Source organism: Canis aureus, chromosome 20 (assembly GCF_053574225.1).
Source record: "Canis aureus isolate CA01 chromosome 20, VMU_Caureus_v.1.0, whole genome shotgun sequence".
Classification (NCBI taxonomy): Eukaryota; Metazoa; Chordata; class Mammalia; order Carnivora; family Canidae; genus Canis; species Canis aureus.
The window spans coordinates 7,977,174-7,998,786 of NC_135630.1; the positions used below are offsets into that span (position 1 = coordinate 7,977,174).

The window sequence follows — 21,613 nt, forward strand, 5'->3', positions numbered from 1 at the left end:
CCGAACCACCTTCCTTGGCCCTATTTGTAGCTTTTCAAGTGGTGGGAGCGAAAGGGGGAGCAGGGGAGAGACAGAGGGACCTAGTCAGCGCTCGTTTTCCTTAGACATCCCCCGGAAACAGCCCGTCAGGAACGTGGAGACCGTGGCTCCCTTGCAGGTCGGGACTGTTTGCTTCTGATGGAAGAGTCGCTGCATTTCCGTTATGTCCATTGTGTTCTGTCTGTGGCCAGTGCCGGAGGCTCTTGGAGGGTCAGGCTTGGGGCGAAGTCATCCTTTCTTTAGCAGTCTGCAGACATTGTCAAGCCAACGTTTAGTATTTGTTACTGTTACTGATACTTTATTTTTTAATTTATTTTTAATTTAATTTTATTTTTTTAAAGATTTTATTTATTTATTCATGAGAAACACACACACAGAGAGAAAGAGACAGTCAGAGACACAGGCAGAGGGAGAAGCAGGCTCCATGCACCGGGAGCCCGACGTGGGACTCGATCCCGGGTCTCTAGGATCACGCCCTGGGCCGAAGGCAAGTGCTAAACTGCTGAGCCACCCGGGCTGCCCTATTTTTTATTTTATTTTTAAAGATTTTATTTATTTGTTTGAGAGAGAAAGAGAGAGAGAGAGCATGAGCTGGGGGAGGGGCAGAGGGAGAGGGAGAAGCAGGCCCCCGCTGAGGGGGGGACCCTAACGCGGAGTGGGACCCCGGGGCCCGGGACATGACCTGAGTCGAAGGCAGACACTTAACCGCCTGAGCCTCCCAGGTGCCCCGGTTATTGCTGCTTCCCATTAATACATGCATCTCTAACAGCACGTCCACGCGGACAGTTTGGGGGCCCCATCTTACAGAGAAATAAACCGAGGTTCGGAGGATGCGACTGGGTTGTGTAGAATCACGACAGCCAACTAGTCAATGTGAGTTTGAATCCCATTTTGTCTAGTCCCAAAATCTGGGTTGTCATCGAGGACACTGGGAAGAACTTACTGTGGGATCGAATGGTAGGTGGCGGGTTCCAGAGCTGGAGTCTGGGCCTCAGCCTTGTAGCTCAGCCCCTGGGGAACCCTGGGTAACGTCCTCTACCCCTCGGGGCCTTGGCTTTCCCGTCTGTAAAATGGAAGTAACGGTACCAACGCCCAGGGTTACTGGAAGGAGCCAGTGACCGATCAGATAACGGGCCTGCCGCTGTAGCTGCCGTAAGATTTAGCTTCCTTCTGTCTCACGACCAACGTTTCTGCGTCGTCGGTCGAAGGCATACGGTGCACCCGTCTGATGGAAACCCCGTCCTCTGTCTGTAGCACGTACTTTGCAACATGCTTCAGCGGCTCCGTGGACTTGGATGGTTTCTGTTGACTTCTGAGGCCTTGTCTCTGGAATGGGGGAGAGAGAAAGCACTTCCCTCCTGGTGTTCCCAGGGCCTCCAGGCACCGTCACCACCCTCCACCCGCGTCGGAGCCACAACCGTCTCTCACCAGAGCCCCTAAACTGCTCTTGCTTCCCCGAAGCCTGGCACCTTTATTTCTCCCCCAGAAGCAAGCACGTCCCTCTAACATGGGGAGCAGAGGACACTCCTTCACCTGAGCTCCAGGGGCCTTCTGGCTCACTCGGGGGCAGACTCCAAGTGCTTCCCGAGGCCTTGGAGCCCCACACACGCTCCCTGCTGCAGCAGCTGGCTCTCTGATCACCTGTGACCACCTGCCACCGCCCCTTTCTCACGCCCCTTGGGTCACAGTGGCCTCCCGCTGCTCCTCAAAGGCGTTGTGCAGGTTCCAGTGCCTGCAGGGGGACGTGGGGGGCCTGAGTGCCACCAGCCGCCCCTGCCTGGATGTGCTTCTTGCAAAGATCCGTGTGCTTGCTTCCCCGTGTCCTTTGTGTCTTGGCTAAATGTGATGTCACCAGAAAAGCAGACCTCCAGGGAACCAGCACATCTACTTTCTAGCCGGCTGTGCTGCTTCTTACTGGAATGCGTCATCTTACCTTGTGTTTGGTTTGTACTTATGAGACTACCCTGCTCCGCGCCCCCCTGCTTCCCGTCTCCCTGATGAGCACTTGCCTCTCCAGTTGACCATCCTGTTCCGTCCTGACGCTCACACCGCAGCAGCGCTAAAGCCCTTCTTTACAAACAAAAAGACCTTTTCCTTAGATGGAATTATAGCTTCAAGGAGGTAGCAGAGAAGGTACAGAGTCAGGTGCACGCCCCAGGCCTTCACCCGCTCCAAGTGAGCATCCCAGGCACGCCTGGTAAGGCTTCAGCAGCTGCGTGTGAGTTCTAGGTGTGCATGTGCAGGTGTGTGTGCAGGTGCGTGTGCAGGTGCAGGTGTGTGTGCAGGTGCAGGTACGGGTGCAGGTGCGCACAGTTTTGTCACATGCCTTGCAGAACCACCACCACGGTGAGATACTCCCCTGTAGGTGCTGCTCCCCTGGGGCTGCCGGATTGTCCACCTATAGCCACAGCCACCCTTCTCTCACCCTGTCGGGAGCCCCCCTCTCTACAGTAATCTCATTTCATGATTATCACATAAAATATGCTCTATGCGTTCTTTTGCGATTAGTCTTTTTCATCATGACTTCTAGGAGATTCATGCAAGTCACTTTGTATAAAATAGTTGTGGTTTTTTTTTTTAAGATTTCTTGAGTAGGAGCCTGTGGTACGGATGTACAAAGCCTCTGATTCACACACCCCGTAACTGTTACCCGGACCAATGCCAGCACCCTCGAGATGCCCTTTGCGTCTCCTTCCTGTCCCTGTACTTCTCTCCAAAATTAATATGTCAGTTGTGTTTGTTCTTTGAACTTCATTCATGAATGTATGATTCCACTTCTACAGAATGAACTCTTTTGGTTCTGGTTTCTTTTGCGTAGCGTTATGATAGTGAGATTTATCCGAATGGTTCATTTTCGTTGCTGTGTGATAGCACTACGATTTATTTATCCACTCCACTGTTAACGAGCATTTGAGTGACTACTTGCTTTTGGCTAACAGTAGCACTATGAATATTTTTTGCATAGAAAAAAATAAACGCTTTTGGGGGGAGATACTTAGGAATTTATGTGTGTCATTGGTATATATTTCTCTTCAGATTTAGTAGATACTGCAGACAGATGTCCCAAATGGTCATACCAACTGATACCCTGAGCAGCAGCAGATGAGGGTTTTGGCTGTTCCTTGCCGACACTTGACACGTCCGTCAACTATTTCTTGACCCTTTGAATGTGTTGAACCATCGCAGCACTGCTTGCACGGGTCAAGCTTCATGCTTTCAGCAGAATTGCTTTGTTTTCCTTTTGTACCTGTAGGAGATCGAAAGCTTTATATATTCTTTCTCCACCTTCAGATTGAAAGACTCATTTGGCTTTTGAAATTTCATTCAACAAACACCCAGGTACTAGGAGGCATTTTGGAGTTTGGAAAGATAGCTAGCCCACAGTGTCTGCCATCCAGAGACAATGTGGGTTTCTGAATCGGGACAAGTGCTACTGAGCTAGGGAACAGGAACAGGGAGCCTCCCACAAGCACTTCTTCTGACCTCCCAGGCTAATGGTGAGCCTCAGATATTTCCTTTCTTCCTGTCGAGAAAATCCTTCCTTTGAAGCATTTTCATTCTTCCGTAAATGGCCCTTACAGCCTTATCCAACGTTTTCTTCCCTCTAAACTGGTTTATTGATTCCAGCGAGACTCATTTAACTGTGAAATTTAGCTCCAGCGTTAAGAAGCATGAGAGTTGCCTGTTACTTACTTACGGTTGCTAAATTGTTTTTAAAATAAAGAGCTAGTCCAGGATGCCTGTTATTTCACAAGAAATTTCCTCTATGTATCCATCCAGCTTGTGTCTCCGTAAGTCTTGCAGACATGATACTATGTACTTGCAGCAGATTTCTCAGAAATACCAATATTGCTCCTTTCTAGAAATTTGGAACCATCCGGGCAGATCTGATTGAGCAGATGAGATTCAAACAGAGGCTGAAGGTGATCCAGACCCTGGAGGATACTACGAAACGGAACGTGGTAAGTTCTTTGCAAAATAGCTGTGGCCTTCTTGCTCCATGAAGTCCTGCTTGACAGACTGAGAGGACTTAAAAGAAGAAAATCAGGCACTTTCCCAATGTAATATCTTTTGAGATTGTGAAATCCATTGTGTCCACCTTCTTATAGGTCCGAACTATTGTGACAGAAACGTCCTTTACCATTGATGAGCTAGAAGAACTTTATGCTCTTTTCAAGGTGAGTTTCAAAGTAAATTCGTGTATATTCAGGAGAATAAAAGGGTTCACTTTAATATTTTAGTTAGTTCTAGATTCTTCTGTTAAATTGTTAAGAGACAACATGAGTATCAATGTGTATAAATGTGTAGAACTGAGAGTATAAAAATGAAATGCTTAATATGAAAAATAAGCATACCCTCACAACTCAGTTGAAGCTGATATTTTAGCTTTGTTCCACTCCATAAAATATTTTAGCTGTCTTCTTGGACTTGACAAAAAAGGGTATTACTTTATAATACTCATTGGAACAATGGCAAGTGAGTCTTAAACGCTGCCTGAAATTATTGTAAATTGTTATTTTTTTTAATATTAAGCTGTTTTAAAGCACCCCTAGAGCTCTTCTATATTAAGCTATAAAGCACCCCAAAAAAAGAAATATGTAGCTAGAATAAAAATAAAGCTGTTCCAATGTCTAAGGAAAAGCCTGATTGTTTAAACTTCAGTAGTTTTCATCCTATAACTCCGCCCATACCAGTCTTAATCCTGAATGACAAAACATTTATTAGTAAATAAAGCCAAGTAGGGGCACCTGGGTGGCTTCAGTGGTTAAGCATCTGCCTTTGGCTCAGGTCAGGATCCCGGGGTCCTGGGATCGAGTCCCGCATTGGGCTGCATCTCCCTCTGCCTGTGTCTCTGCCTGTCTTGGTGTCTCTCATGAATAAATAAGTAAAATCTTCCAAAAAAAATTAAAAAAAAAAAAAAGCCAAGCAGATTTTTTTCTTCTGGAAAAAAATGCTTTTGTCTTAACTATCACGATCAACCTCATAGGTAAAAATGTGGCAATTAGCAGGACTTAATTTTTAAAAGAGGTCTTTTATGCTGAGACTAAGTTTATCCTGATTTCTGATTGGGTAGCTTCTTATATTTAGTTCCCTTTACTGCCAGAGCTGAACATGACTATTTGGAGGACTGCAAAGATAGCAGGAGGCACCAAAGGACAAACAAAGATCTGAGTTGAATACTAACAGGTCTTAGAATCAGAGGATGTGATAGCTGGGAATGTTTTTGCTAATACTCCCACGTGCTTGTAGGCTACTGCAGAGCACCAGCAACTTACGTGTTCTTGTGTCACTAGTGTTTACGCGAGCGTCTCTCCCTGGTAGGTACACTGCACATGTGTGCTGCATACACAGGTAAATTAGTGATGGCTTACCCATCTAGTACAACCTGTGCATATGTCTGATGGGGGTACAAAGAGACTGAGCTTTCATTGCTGGTTAGTTAGTGATGCCCTGCGTGCAGCCCAGAAGCGTGATCAGCTGAGTGGACACCACCACCCCCACCAGCCTCCATTCGGCACTTGATGGCGAAGTCTTCATAGCGTGCCAGCCCATTCGTACTTCACTCATATGCTGTAACCAACTGTTCAGTGTAAGGTGGTTGTTCATAACAGAAGGGTCCCCCTTGGTTTCATAAAGGAAAAATACAATGATCCAAGAGATACCGTGGAACCCAAGATAAAAACTTCAGTTACAAGGATGCCTGGATGGCTCAGCGGGTGAGCGCCTGCGTTTGGCCCAGGGCGTGACCCCGGGGTCCCGGATTCGAGTCCCTCATCAGGCTCCCCACAGGGAGCCTGCTTCTCCCTCTGCCTGTGTCTCTGCCTCTCTCTCTCTCTCTGTGTCTCATGAATAAGTAAATAAAATCTTTAAAAAACCCTTCAGTTACAGACTCTCTTTTGAGTCTCCTGAACACTTTAATTGACTTCAAGTCACTTGAACAGACACTTAACTGAGGCGTTAGTATGTGTCAGACACTCTGCCAGACTCTTTAGTCCTTTAAAAAGCCAGTTTCATGGGGTTTTCCTGCAGATATAAAGGAAAGATGCAGTCCTCTGCATCTTTCCAAGCAGCCCTTAAACTTGTCAAACCACCAAGCAACTATACTCAAAAAAAAAAAAAAAAAGTTAAAACTCGGAAGGAAAAGGTGGAAAGGCTGCCCCCTTGAGGCACATTTGATGGAAAATGTAGTTCAGGGACTCTGCCCCAGTTTCTCTTGAACTCCCTAAATTAGTCCTTTGGTCCATTTTGGACGTCCGGGTGTCTGGTCCCCGCTTGGTGCAGTACGGGGCTTACCAGCGAACAGGCTTGTCTTTTCCGTGAAAGTGCCCGGACCCACATTCAAGGCTGGTTCCAGGTTAACCTGGATGCTGTAGTTGGGAGGAAATGCTCTGCACACCCTTCATCCACGGACCTAGCTCAGCTAAGGAGGCCCCCTCCCAGGGACCCATCACCAACCCCGGCCTCCCTTCCCGGGGCTGCTGGGCGTCACCTTCGAGCTCAGTCCTTGCGGCCTCTCTGATCTCAGCCTCCCCTGCCTCCTGCCCCGACGTCCCTGCTCCGACCTCACCAGGCACAGCCAGGAATGCAGCCCCAAAGCCCTGGCGAACTCTGACCCGCTTCCTTTATTCTCCTGAGGCTGCACCCCAGAAACCTGGCTTTGGCTCTGCTCTCCACCTCTCCTCCTCCCTCCATGCTTCCTGCCTACCCCCCTCCTCCCTCTTTCGGTTTATTGGCTATGATTCCCAGTAAACGATTGTGATAAAGCCATCTGGGCTTTGCTCCTTTCTCTAAGTGAGAACGAAAGTGAAACACCACACAGGCTGCTGGCTCCCCGCTTACACAAGTCCTAGGCAAGGGAAAAAGATCTGCTTCGAAAGTGCTATTTTTTTCTCTTGCAGTATTTGCACTTACTGTAGTGAAATACTCAGACAATGCAAGAGGGAACAGTAAAAATGAAGTCCTCCTTTCCATGCCCCTCCCATCTCTCCCATCTACCATCCAGAGCTAAGTGTCGGGGGAGGGGTGTCCTTCTGGGCCTTTCTATGAGGAGTTTTATCTTGTGGTCTTCCTAGAGTGAGTGCAAACATCTACCAGAATCGATATGGCTTCATGACTAAGAGGCTGCCTTGCTTCCAAGGACAGAAGCAGGAAGCTTTTTGTTGTTTCCAGATCTCTGTTCTCGCCATGCTGGTTCCTACTCATAATTTTTCTCGGGCTATTTTCAGATGTGCTCAATAAGAACACCACGCGTTCGTAGCTTGAATAGTGTGACTATGATATTTATGTCATTTCAGTGACCAAGAGACAGGGGGTTTATGGGACGCTAAACTAGGAATTCAGAAACACCCCCGATGTCATCATGCTTCTGTTCTGAGTAACTGGTTGGATGACCTTGGGGGAGCCGCTCAGCTTCGGCTTCCTCACCCTCACCTAGAAAACAAGGTGGTCACATCGCCTAAATTACAGAGCCTTTTCAGGTTAACATTCTCTCTCTTTATTTTTTTTTAAATAAAGATTTTATTTATTTATTCATGAGAGAGGCAGAGACCCAGGCAGAGGTAGAAGCAGGCTCCCTGCGGGGACCCCGATGTGGGACTTGATCCCGGGACCCTGGGGTCACACCCTGCACCGAAGGCAGATGCTCAACCACAGAGCCACCCAGGCATCCTTTGGATTTGCATTCTACTTAATTTTTTTTTGATAAAAAACTTTTATTTATTTTCATGGGAGTTATTTTTTTGAGTGCTTTGTGAGTGTGTATGTGAGGGGAGAAAGCATGGGTGCGGTCAGGGATGGGGGGGTCCCTTCCTCCACCTACCTCCAGTAATCGAACTGGACCTTTCACGCCAGATGTGAGCTGCAGAGGTGGTTGCCATGGAGTTAGTGGGGTGGTCTGGGGGTGGGGTACAAGGAGCCCTGAAACTAGAACACCGCCCCAGGAGAGGCACACAGGTTGCCCGAAAGCCTTTTTCCCACTGTCGGTCGGGGCCTTTTCTTCCTGGCGTTTGCCAAGAGATTGCATCCGCAGTGACCTTCCTGTCCTTTCATTTTTCAGGCGGAGCATCTAACCAGCTGCTACTGGGGCGGGAGCAGCAACGCGCTGGACCGGCACGACCCCAGCCTGCCTTACCTCGAACAGTATCGCATTGACTTTGAGCAGTTCAAGGGCATGTTTGCTCTCCTCTTTCCCTGGGCCTGTGGGACTCACTCTGAAGTGCTGGCCTCCCGCCTATTCCAGTTACTAGATGAGAACGGAGATTCTCTGATAAACTTCCGAGAGTTTGTCTCCGGGCTAAGTAAGCACCTGATGTCGTTGCATGAGTTTGGAAGGGGACCCTGGGGCCGGAATACCTGCCCCTCTCCTCAGGGTCCTTAGAGCTGCCCTCAGGGCCCCAGCTGCCTCCAAAGATTGGGTTTGGAGGGCAGAGGAGCACATTGTAATGTTTGCAAACTGCTGGTGACGTTTTTTCTTTTAGTTCATGAGTATACTAAAGGATTAAAGCCTTGCCTTCTACATTCGTTAGTTCTCAGCACTAGTTAAAAGGCCTTCTCAGAGAATTTCCAGGACAATGAAATGCCAGCTTAAACACTGGAAACCACAGACTAGGATAACTTTACAAGGGCAAAATATGTGGGTGGGTTGTTTTTCTTTGACAAAAATTATATTTATATTATATTTCATAAAATTCTTTAAAAACATTTCATAATGGGCTGAAGAACCCACAACAGCTCTGCAGTCTAAATGGAGGTTTTAAAAAAATAATAATAATAAATAAATAAATAAATAAATAAATAAATAAATAAATAAATGGAGGTTTTCATCTCTCCATTTGGCTTGGAGGCAGGACCGTCCATCATGAGCAAGCCACCCCCACCCAAAAGCAGCTCCTGGTCTCTGCCTGCCAGCCTCTCTGACCGCTATCTCTGTGGCAGGACTGCCCTGTGTTCTTTTGAACTCTTGTGCCATTTATAATTGAGCAGAAGAGCCAAGGGGAGTAGAGCTTGGCCTGCCGGATGGGAGGTGATGGTCGTAGCAGATATTAGTCAGGCTGCCAGAATGAGAGAAGCAACACAAAACTGTTCGTTCCAGTTGTGCCAGTCTGTGACCTTGGGCCGCGTACTTTAAAACAGCATGCCCCCACCCCCCCCAGAAAAAACAGCATGCCCCAGGAATGATGAAGGGGTCAGGCACAGAGCCAACAACGATTCCAAAAAGTGCTCTAAGTCTTTTTTTTTTTTTGCTCTAAGTCTTTAAGAAGAATTACTAGAAGGCTTAAAAGCCAGAGGAAGCTGATGGTTTTTTAAAAAGGAAAAGGGGTATAGATGCGGTGCTCTTAGGAAGGAAAAAGTATTTGTATAAAGCACTCACATATATGTTTATGGAGGGAGAAGGATGTGTGAGAACTAGCCCTTTTCTAAGTGCAGACGCTGTTTGGAAGCTTCAGAATTTATACTTTATCACTAAATCCACACAAAGCCATTAGAGGGGGATGTAATGATAGCTAACATTTCTTTTTTATTATTTTTTAAAATTTTTTCTGTTTTTTTTTTTCTTTTTTAAAGATTTTATTTATTCATGAGAGACACAGAGAGGCAGAGACACAGGCATTGGGAGAAGCAGGCTCCATGCTGGGATCCCGACCTGGGGCTCCATCCCAGGTCTTCAGGGTCACGCCCTGGGCTGAAGGCGGCGCTAAACCGCGGAGCCACCCCGGCTGCCCCATAGCTAACATTCCTACAGCATTTACTCCGCTCCAGGTGCTGCCCTAATGCTGTGTGTACATCGAGTTTGCCTAAAGCTCACAACTGCAAAGTTGCTGTTTGAACCCAGGCACTCCAGGGGCAGTATGTGCTGTTACTATCAGGCTTTATTACCCACCTGCTGACTCTTAGTATCTCCATTTGCAGTTAAAGAGATGAAAGCTCAGAAACGTTAAATAACTGGCTGGGACATTAGTTTTGAGGGAGTCAGTACTTAGTCTGTCATTGGACTGAGCGGCACAGTTAGTGCGTGCTGGGCCCAGGATTCGAACAAGGGCTGTCTGGGTTCGTCGCTCACCCTGTTCTCACTACTCTGTGCTGGGGATGGCAGGCAGGGTATTTTTTTAGGGAAGGAGGAGCTATCCATTTTTATTTACACAAGTAACACATAAAGTACCTTCCACCTTTTATTTTATTTATTTTTATTTATTTATATATTTTTTTTACCTTCCACCTTTTAAAAAAAAAAGTGAAACGATCCAAACAAGGCTAAAAATCCTTTGATCCTCTCTTAATCTTTTCTGCCCCCCAGGTAACTTATGGTCAGATGGGTGGCTGTCAAAAGGAGATTTTAAAAAATTATCTTTGGGGGAAAATTTTTTTTAAATAATTAAAAAAATAAAAAATTACCTTTGGGCGAGAATAAGGAGGAGGAAAAAGAGACCGGTTCTGCATGTAGGAAGTCATAGAAATAAATATAAACATTTAATTTACTGAAGTTCAGTGATTCCAGTATGGAAAATGCTCTTCAAAATCTTCAAGAAAAGAGAGGAAAGTTTGCAGTCCGGGATCATGAAAAACACTGGGAAGGAGTATTTAGGCTTCTCTGAAAGCAGTCAGGTTGTTGAGCAAAGTCAGCCTCGCCCTGGATCCTGGGAGAAAGCTCAGAGCTGTCATCAGTCATGTGGGTCAATGACAGTTACGGAGACAGACAGACAGACAGACGAAAAAGAGAAACTGTCCAGGCTTTAAAAAACTAAAAAATGAATCCTGGAAAAGATGGATCGGTAGTTTTCACGGCAATCCCCACAAAGTCCCGTCTAGAAATTCATGAACAGATGGTCTGTACGGAATGAGAAATGAGGGATTACTACCAGAGGCCCCGGGGGAGCTGTGTCTCCTTTCCCAGTCATGTTGCCGAAAGGCAGTCTCTAAAGATGTCATCGGTGTCACGATTCAGGTGGTTGTTGGACAGAACTCGTTATACATGGAAAAGGTGGGGGTATGATTGGTGATTGGGTGACTGACTGAACCCTGGCCCCCCAAAACGGGCCGGTTAGGGAGTCAGTTTCAGTGAAGAGGTCTCTAGTACTTTGGGCTTAATATTTTACCTCGGATCATTTCTTCTTCTGCAAATGAGTTACCGTCAGGATCAAATGAAATATTTCACGTAGAGTTCCTGGACCGGTGCCTGACTTAATAAAGGGTTAGTTCCGATTGTTACTAGGATGACACTTCATCCCCCTCTGCTGGCCTCAGTCAGTAAACTGAAATCATAGAAAAAAGGGGAAGGCCTACTACCAGATGTGTGGGCTACACGAAGCTGGGAAAGAGCCAACACATTGGATGACAAAAATGAGATTAAAAAGATAGGATTGGCAAAAACGAATTGGTAAGGATAAACCAGAAATCCTAAGTTTTGAGAAATGATTATAAAAAGAAGCAGGGACACCTGGCTGGCTCAGTCTGCTGGAGCATGCAACTCTTGATCTCAAGGTTGTAAGTTTGAGCCCCAGGTTGAGTGTAGAGATTACTTAAAAATAAAAAAATCTTAAAAAAAAAAAAAACCTAGGGTTTTGGCATATGGTATAGTGGGTTCAGGCATGGGATCTAGGGTTAGACACATCTGAATCCAAATCCTGGGCTTCCCACTTAGGAGCCTATGACCTTGAACACGGTCCTTACCACCAAGAAGCTCAACGTTCCTTAGCTGTAAAATTAGGATAATATTTATGTCCATCTCATGGAATTATTGTGAGAGAAAAGCGAACTACACATGTTAAGTAGTTGGCATAGGACTTCACACAGAGCAAGTCCTTAATAAATGTCATTATTTTTGTGATGAATATTAGTTGGTGTGCAAGCATCTGGGGGTTTAGTTAACCATGTGGTCAGAATGAAATCCCAGAGCGAGAGAGTGTAAACAATCAAACGCAGACTCAAGGCTGTCCTGGTAGAAGGATCTAGAATAACTCCACTGTTATCTGAAGTAGACAAGAGGCTCCTGGAACTCTCCAGAGAGATAGTGACGGTTGACACCTAAGGTAGATGTGAGTAAAAGCAGAGGCGTGTATAAACTTGCCTTGAAAAGATAATCTTGGGTGGGGGGAGGGGACAGGTGCGTTGTCCCCAAAATCTGAGGAGTTGTTGCATTGAGGCAACAGACCTATTCTGTTTGGCTTTTAAGAGTAGAATAAGGGGAAGAAGAGCGTTTCTAGATCTCTTTTTGAGTCGTGGACTCTGGGGTTTATTAAGGACTATGAACATGTTCTTCCCCACAAAATGACATACGCACACAGAGACAACATTTTACATTTTCGGGGCTTCCGGGACGTACTGAAGTTGAGATTGCAGGTTAAGGATCCTAAGACTAAAAAATTGCAGAAGAACTCTCAGTGTTTAAAGAACACATGGGTGGAATGAATGCCTCTGGTGGTGATAAGCTCCCTGTCCCTGAGAGTGTTCAAGCAGGTGCTAGACTCCTGATTTTCATGGATGAGGGGAAATGCCTACATTTAGCGGGACGTTGGACAAGACACCCCCTGATGTTCCTGCCAACCCAGATTCTATGATTCCTCTTTTTCCAAAGCTCATTAATCTTCAACTAGGTGCTCCGAGGCTAGATATTTACAGAGGATTTTCTGATTCCTAAAATACACATGGACTTCAAAGGGAAAAATAACAGAGTTCTTTGGATTGAAGTGACGGTGATACAGTGTCAGGTATAGTAGGATGAATTAAACTGGAGAGACATTTAAGAGACCCCAAAAAACAACCAAAAGGGATCTCTACGATGAGTAATTGGAAGCGATCACAAACCTATTTTAGGATTATTTCTGAATTCTGTTAGAGTGTTGAGACTCAGTCATATGGTTTTTCTTATTAATGCATTTATTATGTGCCGGGCACTGTTAGCACATTTAGTTCTCACAGTCCTCTGATCCTGATGTCAAGACCACCAGTAGAATCTTCTATTTATTATCTGGCCTTATATAGAGGAAACTGAGGTAGAGAGAGGTTAAGTCTCTGAAGGGCAGATAGTAAGGAAAAGGGGATTTGGTTCTAGAGCTCTTAGCCCAGATACGTCCTGGCCTGGGTGACCTTGTGTCCCCGATGTCTTGATTTCAATTTGCAAGAAGAAGACCTTCCAGGGGAGTGTTTAGCCTGGAGGGTTAGTACCACACACAGTACATTCCACATTGGTGCTTATGTGATTCTAGGTGCTGCGTGCCATGGGGACCTCACGGAGAAACTCAAACTCCTGTACAAAATGCACGTCCTGCCCGGTAAGTGAGCTCTCCTTTTTTTTTTTTTTTTTTTTTTTGATTTACAAAATCATTCACTGGTCACTAGAGAAGAACTGAATAGTAATTACCTACGTAGCTTCCTGGCTCAGTATGTGCTCGATCCCGTGGTCGTTCACTTGTCCGAGGTAGGAGTTGTAATAGAAAAGAGCAGACCTTCTGCGAGAAGGAGAACAAATAGGATTTGGTAACTCATAGGATACGAGAGCATGAAAGAGAAGAGAGGACCCTGAGATTCTGAGTTTAGGAGATGTTTTTTGGTTAATATTTCATCCATTTAGGGATGCCTGTGGGGGCTCAGTGGTTGAGCATCTCCCTTGGGCTCAGGGCGTGACCTCTGGGGTCCCGGGATCGAGTCCCACGTCGGGCTCCCTGCAGGGAGCCTGCTTCTCCCTCTGCCTGGGTCTCTGCCTCTCTCTGTGCCTCTCATGAATGGATAAATAAAATCTTTTTTAAAAAGATTTAATTTTATAGAGAGAGAGCACAATGGGGAGGGGAAATGCAGAGGGAGAGGAAGAAGCAGAAGCAGGCTCCCCGCTGAGCAGGTTGTCCCACGTGGGGCTCCATCCCAGGACGTGGGGCTCGATCCCAGCCGCCCAGCCTCCCCTAGAAGGAGCCGTTTTCACACTGACAGAAACAAGTGGGAAAGGTGGAGCTCAGGTTTACAAAGGTTGCCCTATAAGCCGGGATATATCTAGCAAAAACTTTTTTAAAAATGGGGGATTGGCATTAAGGACAGACTCAGGGTAGATTGTACACTCGAGGATTAGCTTTAATTGCATATGGTTTCCTAGAATTTGGTTTGTGAAAGCAGCATTTCACAGTAAAATTTAGGAAAATCTCATAAAAAAATCTCATGTAAAGGAACACTTTGGCGTGAGGTTGTTAAAAGGGAAGATTGAGTGAGCCCCCCACCTCCCAAAGGCTTTGGAGGCAGCAGGCGTTCAGGGCCCCTGGTGATGTGCCCCATGCCGCCTTCTTTTTTTTTCTCTTTTAAGATTTTATTTATTTATTCATGAGAGAGACGAGAGAGAGAGAGAGGCAGGGACACAGGCAGAAGGAGAAGCAGGCTCCCTGTGGGGAGCCCCATGTGGGACTCGATCCCGGGACCCGGGTGTCAGGCCCTGAGCCCCCGGATGCCCCTCCGCTCCACCTTCTTACCTTCAGCGTCTCCCCACCCCCCATGTCACCTCCGCTGAGTCCTGCTCTGCCGATGTAAGACGTCCCTCTCCGTCCCTCTCTAGAGCCATCCTCTGATCAAGATGAGCCAGATTCTGCGTTTGAAGCAACTCAGTACTTTTTTGAAGACATCACCCCGGAATGCACGCACGGTGAGTGGGTCTCCTCCCCAGGGGGCTTCTGCCACTGGAAGGAGTTGCCCCCAGGGCTAGTGAGGCGGACACGTGTACCGATCTGGTTCCCTAATGTGTGACTTTCTGTTCACACTGGTGAAGCCTGGCAGCCGACGATGGGGGCAGGTACTTCCCACTGGTGGAACCGTGGACACCGTGTCCCCCCGGGCTCAGAGAAATCATGGCCTGTGGAGCTACGTGTTTGGCTCTCGCCTCCCGGCCATAGTCAGACTCCTTAAGCACGTCGTCCTGTCATCACGCTGTTATCCAGAATCAGGACATTGAGGCCAGAGTCCTCCTGTGTCTGTCTTGCTCTGCAGCACGTGTCAGCAGACTTCGGCCCATGGACCTAAGGTGGCCCATGGTCTGTCTGTACAGCCCGTGAGCACAGAGGGCTTTTTACCTTCTTAAACATTTTTTTAGAAATCAGAAGTAGAATAATATCTCAAGACATGGGAAAATTGGATGAAATTTTAACTCGAGGGCCTATAAATAAGTTTTATTGCAACACAGCCAAGCTGTTCATTTATGCAGAGCCTCTGGCTGCTTCCAGGCTACAGTGCTAGAGTCAAGCACAGAGAGGCAGCACGGCCTGCAAAACCTAAGATACCTACTCCCTGGCCCTTTACCCCAAAACATTTCAGAAAAGGATCCACCTGTTTCAGAATGCTTTAGCAGCGTTCACGTACCAATGGCATGTAATAATCACTAAAAGTTGCTCTTTTAAAAATGTTTTTTCTAACTCCAAAATCACAATTGCTCTGTGTTGTAATCTTAAAAATATGGAGGTAATATGTAAAATAAGCCAGAGGTATCTTTAAATTTTGTAATACAAAAATAACGGTATCTTGAAATATTTTCTGTCCTTTTAATTTGTATAACATGTACTTATAATAATATGCAGGTATATATCATAAGACTGGGATCAAACTGCATAAACAATTTTGTATCCTACTTTTCTCACTTAAAATCCAGTGAGCACGTCACCCTGCCATTAAACATTCTCTGAAAACACGGTTTTTAAATGGCTGTATAATATCTATTGCACAAACTTACCGTGTATTAAATGTTTTTTTAATGTCGGTCTCCTAAATCGTTTTCGATATTAGGAGGAGAAGAGCTTCTCGGTAACATAGAGTCACCAGTCACGCTGTGTCTTAAATGCTGCTGAGATTCACCTGATGCTAAATTCAGTGAGGGTCACTTATCTGGCAAACCAGCCACCTTTTGGGTGAGGGAAGAAGTTCTGGAATGCATTTTGGCAGCGGACAAACTGAATGGGAATGGGGAGCGGGGGCTGTAGACCTCTCCCTCTTGAAGTCCTCCTATGCCCTGCGATGTCCTGTTTTAAGAAAAAGGAAAACAGAAGTGGTTTCCTTAAAAAAAAAAAAAGTGGTTTCCTTGACAGTCCTATTTCTGAAATGCCAAATTATGAATGTGAAGGAATTTTGTAGGATTTTTTTTTTGTTTCCTTTTATCAACATAGATTTCACTTTTTTTTTTTTTTTTTTTTTAAGTTCTTGATCTTTCGCAGGGCTTGAGAGCAAACCAGTCTCAGGTATGCAGAGCTAAGATGATAATGTCACAGAGAGGGTAGGGAGGGCCACATCATCGGGCCAACACTACCATGTTTTAAGCATGGAAGACCACGTGACATCATTCCTTTCATGCCTAATTCTGGACTCAACCCCAGTTGTGAAAAGTAATTCTGGGGAGAAACCATGACCGAGAAATAGGGTTGTCCGATGAAATATGGAAGGCCTAGTAAAATCTGAATTTGAGATAAATAAAAAATCATTTGTTTAGCCCAAGTACATTCCATGTGATATTTAGGACTCTCTTATCCTAAAACGTGATTTTTTTATTTATCTCCAATTCAAACTTCACGGTGTGTACTGGGTTTTGTTATTTGCTTTATTTTGTTTGTTTTACTGACTCAGGCAGCCCGACCTAGAGGCTTTTCTGTTTTCTACTACAAATGCTAAATCTGTGAGTGTATTATATAACATTGCATTTTTTTTCGTCTGAATATTTCTTGGCAGTGGTTGGGTTGGATAGCAGACGGAAACATGGTGCGGACGACGGCTTCGTTACAGTGAGTCTGCAGCCAGACAGAGGTAAAGACGTCCTCCTCTGCATGTTTGCCTTACTGCAGGTGGAACACTGGTTTCTTGACATCCAAATGCTTAATTTCTTGACACTTGGATTTTAGGGAAGAGGGCAAATTCTCAAGAAAATCGTAATTATCTGAGACTCTGGACTCCAGAAAATAAATCCAAATCAAAGAATGCAAAGGATTTGCCGAAATTGAATCAGGTGAGTGTTTAACATTTCGGTCTATTCATTTCAAACCTTGAAGTTCTGTTTTCCAGTCATAGAAAGATGTAGAATAAGTACCCCTCAAAGATCGTGGAACTTGAGGTATCTAACTGGGACCTGTTTGCACGTTCTTGTGCATCAAAAATGTGCTCAGTCGTGAGAAGTCTGACCCCCTCAGAGAAAATGTGAAGCACAAAATAATCAGTTTTGAGAGATGATGCATTCTCATTTCAGTCATTAAAAATATCCTCAGATACTCAGAAGACAAGCTCGTGCTGTTTTCAAATCACTGTGTCCGGCTATAAAGATATCTAACACATTCTCCTTAAAATAAAGCTGAAATGTAATGAGGCAGATAAAACAATATAAATAATTACAACACAGGATGACAATGCTGAGTCTCCCAACAGGAGAGACGACACATCATGTGGGTGGGGAGCGGAAGGCCTTAATTCTGTCCAGGGACACCAGCAGATGTGACACGGGACAGGGGATTTGAGCTCACCTTGAGCTGAATACCGAAGTGTGTAGACATGAAATGAGACGAGGTCTGGGATTTACTTAAATAATAGTGAAAGGGAATATAAGGGAAGGGGGAAGAAATGTGTGGGAAATATCAGAAAGGGAGACAGAACGTAAAGACTGCTAACTCTGGGAAACGAACTAGGGGTGGTGGAAGGGGAGGAGGGCGGGGGGTGGGAGTGAATGGGTGACGGGCACTGGGGGTTATTCTGTATGTTAGTAAATTGAACACCAATAAAAAATAAATTAAAAAAAAAAAAAAAAACCTGAACAAAGGATCCCTAGGGGGCTCAGTGGTTGAGTGCCTGCCTTCGGCTCAGGGCATGACCCCAGGGTCCTGGGATCGAGTCCTGCATCAGGCTCCCTGCAGGGAGCCTGCTTCTCCCTCTGCCTGGGTCTCTGCCTCTCTCTCTCTGTGTGTCTCCTGAATAAATAAAATTAAAAAAAAAAAAAAACCTAAACAAAGGCTAAAGGAGTTAGTGGAGGGACGCTTGGGCAGTTCAGTGGTTGAGCGCCTGCCTTTGGCCAGGGCGTGACCCCAGGGTCCCGGGATCGAGTCCCACGTCGGGCTCCCTGCATGGAGCCTGCTTCTCCCTCTGCCTGTGTCTCTGCCTCTCTCTCTCTTTCTCTCTCTGTCTCTCATGAATAAAGTAAAATCTTAAAAAAAAAAAAAAAAAGAGTGGAGCAAGTGTCTGACAGTCATTCCAGACTCTGTGACAGGTACATGAAGATTCATTATTTCATTCTTTCTACTTTTATGGATGTTGGAAAAGTTTCCAAAAAAAAAAAGCAAAAAAACCAAAAAACAAGAATAGACATGAGTTAAGAGGCTTTAACAACACGTGAGTTCATCCGACATATAGGACTTTTCGGGAGTCTTTGGGGAGCCGTAATAGTCGGTGGCTTTGCAGTCCGCGGCCTCCGCGCGCCCCTGAGGTCCCATCCTTGGTGTCTGCCCACGTCCCCCTGCAGGGCCAGTTCATCGAGCTGTGTAAGACGATGTACAACCTGTTCAGCGAAGACCCCAACGAGCAGGAGCTGTACCACGCCACGGCCGCGGTGACCAGCCTCCTGCTGGAGATCGGGGAGGTGGGCAAGCTCTTCGTGGCCCAGCCTGCGAAGGAGGGCGGGGGCGGCGGCGGCGGGGCCACCTGCCCCCCGGGCATCCCGGGCGTGCTCTTCCCCAAGAAGGGGCCCGGCCAGCCTTTCGCCGTGGAGCCCGCGGAGCCCGCGCCCGCCAGCCTGCCGGTCGAGGCCGAGGAGCACTCGCTGGGCGGGCAGATGGAGGACATTAAGCTGGAGGACTCGTCCCCCCGGGACAACGGGGCCTGCTCCTCCATGCTGATCTCCGACGACGACACCAAGGACGACAGCTCCATGTCCTCGTACTCGGTGCTGAGCGCCGGCTCCCACGAGGAGGACAAGCTGCACTGCGAGGACATCGGCGAGGACACGGTGCTGGTGCGCAGCGGCCAGGGCTCGGCGGCGCTGCCCCGGAGCGCCAGCCTGGACCGGGACTGGGCCATCACCTTCGAGCAGTTCCTGGCCTCCCTGCTCACGGAGCCGGCCCTGGTGAGGTACTTTGACAAGCCCGTGTGCATGATGGCCCGGATCACCAGCGCCAAGAACATCCGGCTGATGGGCAAGCCGCTCGCCTCGGCCAGCGACTACGAGATCTCGGCCATGTCGGGCTGACGCGCGCCTTCGGGCCGGGGCAGGAGGGCTGGGGCTGGCGGCTTGGTTGGTTGGGGTTTTTTTAACGTTCCGTGTGGGGGTTTCTTTCTTCCTTGTAAATTAAATATTTATTAGCACCTGGCTTGACGCCTAGTGTTTTCATAATGCGATACAATGAAAACTGTCGGAGACACATCTCAACACCTCGACGTAGGTACAGCTGTCTTGGGGGGGCGGGATTTACCAGAATACAATTTATTCAATGAATTCCAAAAAAAAAAAAATCTGTCCGTGATATGTGTGTATTTTAACTCCTTAATCTTGCTGTTGGGCTGTATACATGGTTTTAAAAATAGTGCTGTTTAACGCTCAATAAGGCGACAGCCCTTTGTGTATTTGGGCTTTCTAAATGAAACTAGACCCGCAAGGAAAATGAAATGCCATGAATGTCCCAAAAGGAAAAAGCATTGTCAGGAGAGGGAACTCGTATGCCATTTTAGGGAGCATTCAGAAATATTTTTTAAGATTTGAAATATATTTCATAAAAGTCCTCTATTCAAAAATCATTTCAACAGATGTTTCCTTTCAAGGAGAAAACACTTGAGTTTCTAAACAACTGTGGAAGCGTAAGTGATTTTTACATGATGCCACAACAACACTTCTATTTGATCAATTCAGACCAATACCAGGCTGATTTTGCATTAAGAAGCTCTTCTGGTTATTTAAGTCAGTTGACCAGAATTCAGGGAAAATGAACAGTCTCTTGTTACGAAGAATCTGAAAATGATAACAAAGATGACGGAAGGCTCGGGGAATTTTTTTTTTTTTTTGAAAGAGTAAATGTACTGACGCTTCTGATCCTGGATCTTCAGCTTCTTGTTACTCATTGCCAATAAAGCAAAAACTAAAACAATAAACTTTACCATTTCTATACTCTACATAGATTCAAGAAAAGTTATACCATGTATTGCATATGATCACCTTTCCAGTTAAGTCAATGTAAAGTAGAGATCATGTAAACTGTAAAAAATATCTGCAAGATAACGTACCTGAATGTTTTAAAGCAGAACTTGTCACTTTATTAAAAGAATGATATGCTCTATCTATTTCCTGAAGGGATGTGGAAAAGAAGACTATAGCGCACCTGCACTTTGGATTCTTGCTTTTTTTAATCATTATTATTTTGTTACTTTTACAGTTTTGCCTTTTACAGACGTTGAAGGGTCTTCTCCTTCTTGTTCAATCACCATCATGGTCACATTTCTGTCGCTTGTTCGGTGTTCCTTTCGACACATTCCTTTATGAGGCATTGTGTTTTTTATTTTAGCTCTTGCTGCTGTTTTTTACTTTTGTTTACAGAATGATTTTTAAACTGTCCAATGAAGTAGTGTTAACCTCAAGTAGGACAAATGTGAACAAATAAAGTACATCAGATATTCAGATATACGGCTTTTATCTGAGTTCCTGCCTAAAGGCGATAATGGGATTCTTTGGACAACGTCGCAGGGCGGGGGAGGGGGGGATTATATTTAGGCAACCATTTTTGACTAAGGAAGCCAACACTTGCAGGCAAATATTTTGAGATAGGAAATACAATGTGTAGTGATGTGTGTGTGAATGGGTGTATTTAAAATAAGGAAGAAAGGCTTATCGGTCATCTAATTATTTAGCTTATCCTGCAGAAATGATAAAAGGCTGAAAATCCCTCTGTTTCATGCTCAGTAGTACACTGTAGCACCATCTGGTGCGTATCTGGTTGAGTAACCGTTGATTCGATTTCACTTTAAGATGGTTCTACATCATTCCATCGTGTGTTTCTGTCTGTAAAGTCACCTCGGGGCACCTCAAGAAATAACTGTAAAGGCTGACACTCCTGCCCAGCCCTGCCTTGCCACACTCAAGGATGGATTCGGGAGGGGAATGAGCATGCCTTTAGACGAGCTGTCCTGGGGATCCCTGGGGGGCTCAGCGGTTGAGCGCCTGCCTTCTGCCCAGGGCGTGATCCTGGGGTCCCGGGATTGAGTCCCCCGTCGGGCTCCCTGCATGGAGCCTGCTTCTCCCTCTGCCTGTGTCTCTGCCTCTTTCTCTCTCTCCTGTCTCTTATGAATAATAAAATCTTTAAAAAAATAAAAAATAAATGTGTTGCCCTAGATAAACAAGAAGGGTCAGAATTTTCCGTGATCACTCCGAAAGGGACTTTGAACAGCGTGTCCCCCTGAAGGCAGATGTCTCTGTTGATGCCCCCATCTCTTCAGACACATCAGAGGGCCTCACTCAGGGATATTACTGCACAATGGCCAGCTTCAGCCTGTTGGCTTCTACAGGCTACCTGGGGAGGAGCCCCGAGGCTTCGAGTTGGTTATTTACGGCCTAATGGTCCGGGAGACAGGCCTGCCAGCCCATCCTCCTTGGCCTCCAGAA

At 46.1% G+C, this 21,613-nt stretch overlaps 1 protein-coding gene across 4 annotated transcripts in view; it reads left to right on the top strand.

Moving 5' to 3' along the window:
• The window catches only part of TBC1D9 (TBC1 domain family member 9), a 113,669-nt gene extending 93,035 nt beyond the window's left edge, over window positions 1-20,634 (top strand). For all 4 annotated transcript variants that reach the window (XM_077860936.1, XM_077860938.1, XM_077860939.1 and 1 more), the window contains 8 exons: window positions 3,903-4,001; window positions 4,149-4,217; window positions 8,096-8,336; window positions 13,242-13,307; window positions 14,570-14,656; window positions 16,720-16,794; window positions 16,890-16,993; window positions 18,491-20,634. In XM_077860936.1, coding sequence (XP_077717062.1) covers window positions 3,903-4,001; window positions 4,149-4,217; window positions 8,096-8,336; window positions 13,242-13,307; window positions 14,570-14,656; window positions 16,720-16,794; window positions 16,890-16,993; window positions 18,491-19,213 — 1,464 coding nt within the window. In that variant the 3' untranslated portion in view covers window positions 19,214-20,634. The remainder of the gene's footprint in view (window positions 1-3,902; window positions 4,002-4,148; window positions 4,218-8,095; window positions 8,337-13,241; window positions 13,308-14,569; window positions 14,657-16,719; window positions 16,795-16,889; window positions 16,994-18,490) is intronic.
• The last annotated feature ends 979 nt before the right edge of the window (window positions 20,635-21,613 follow it).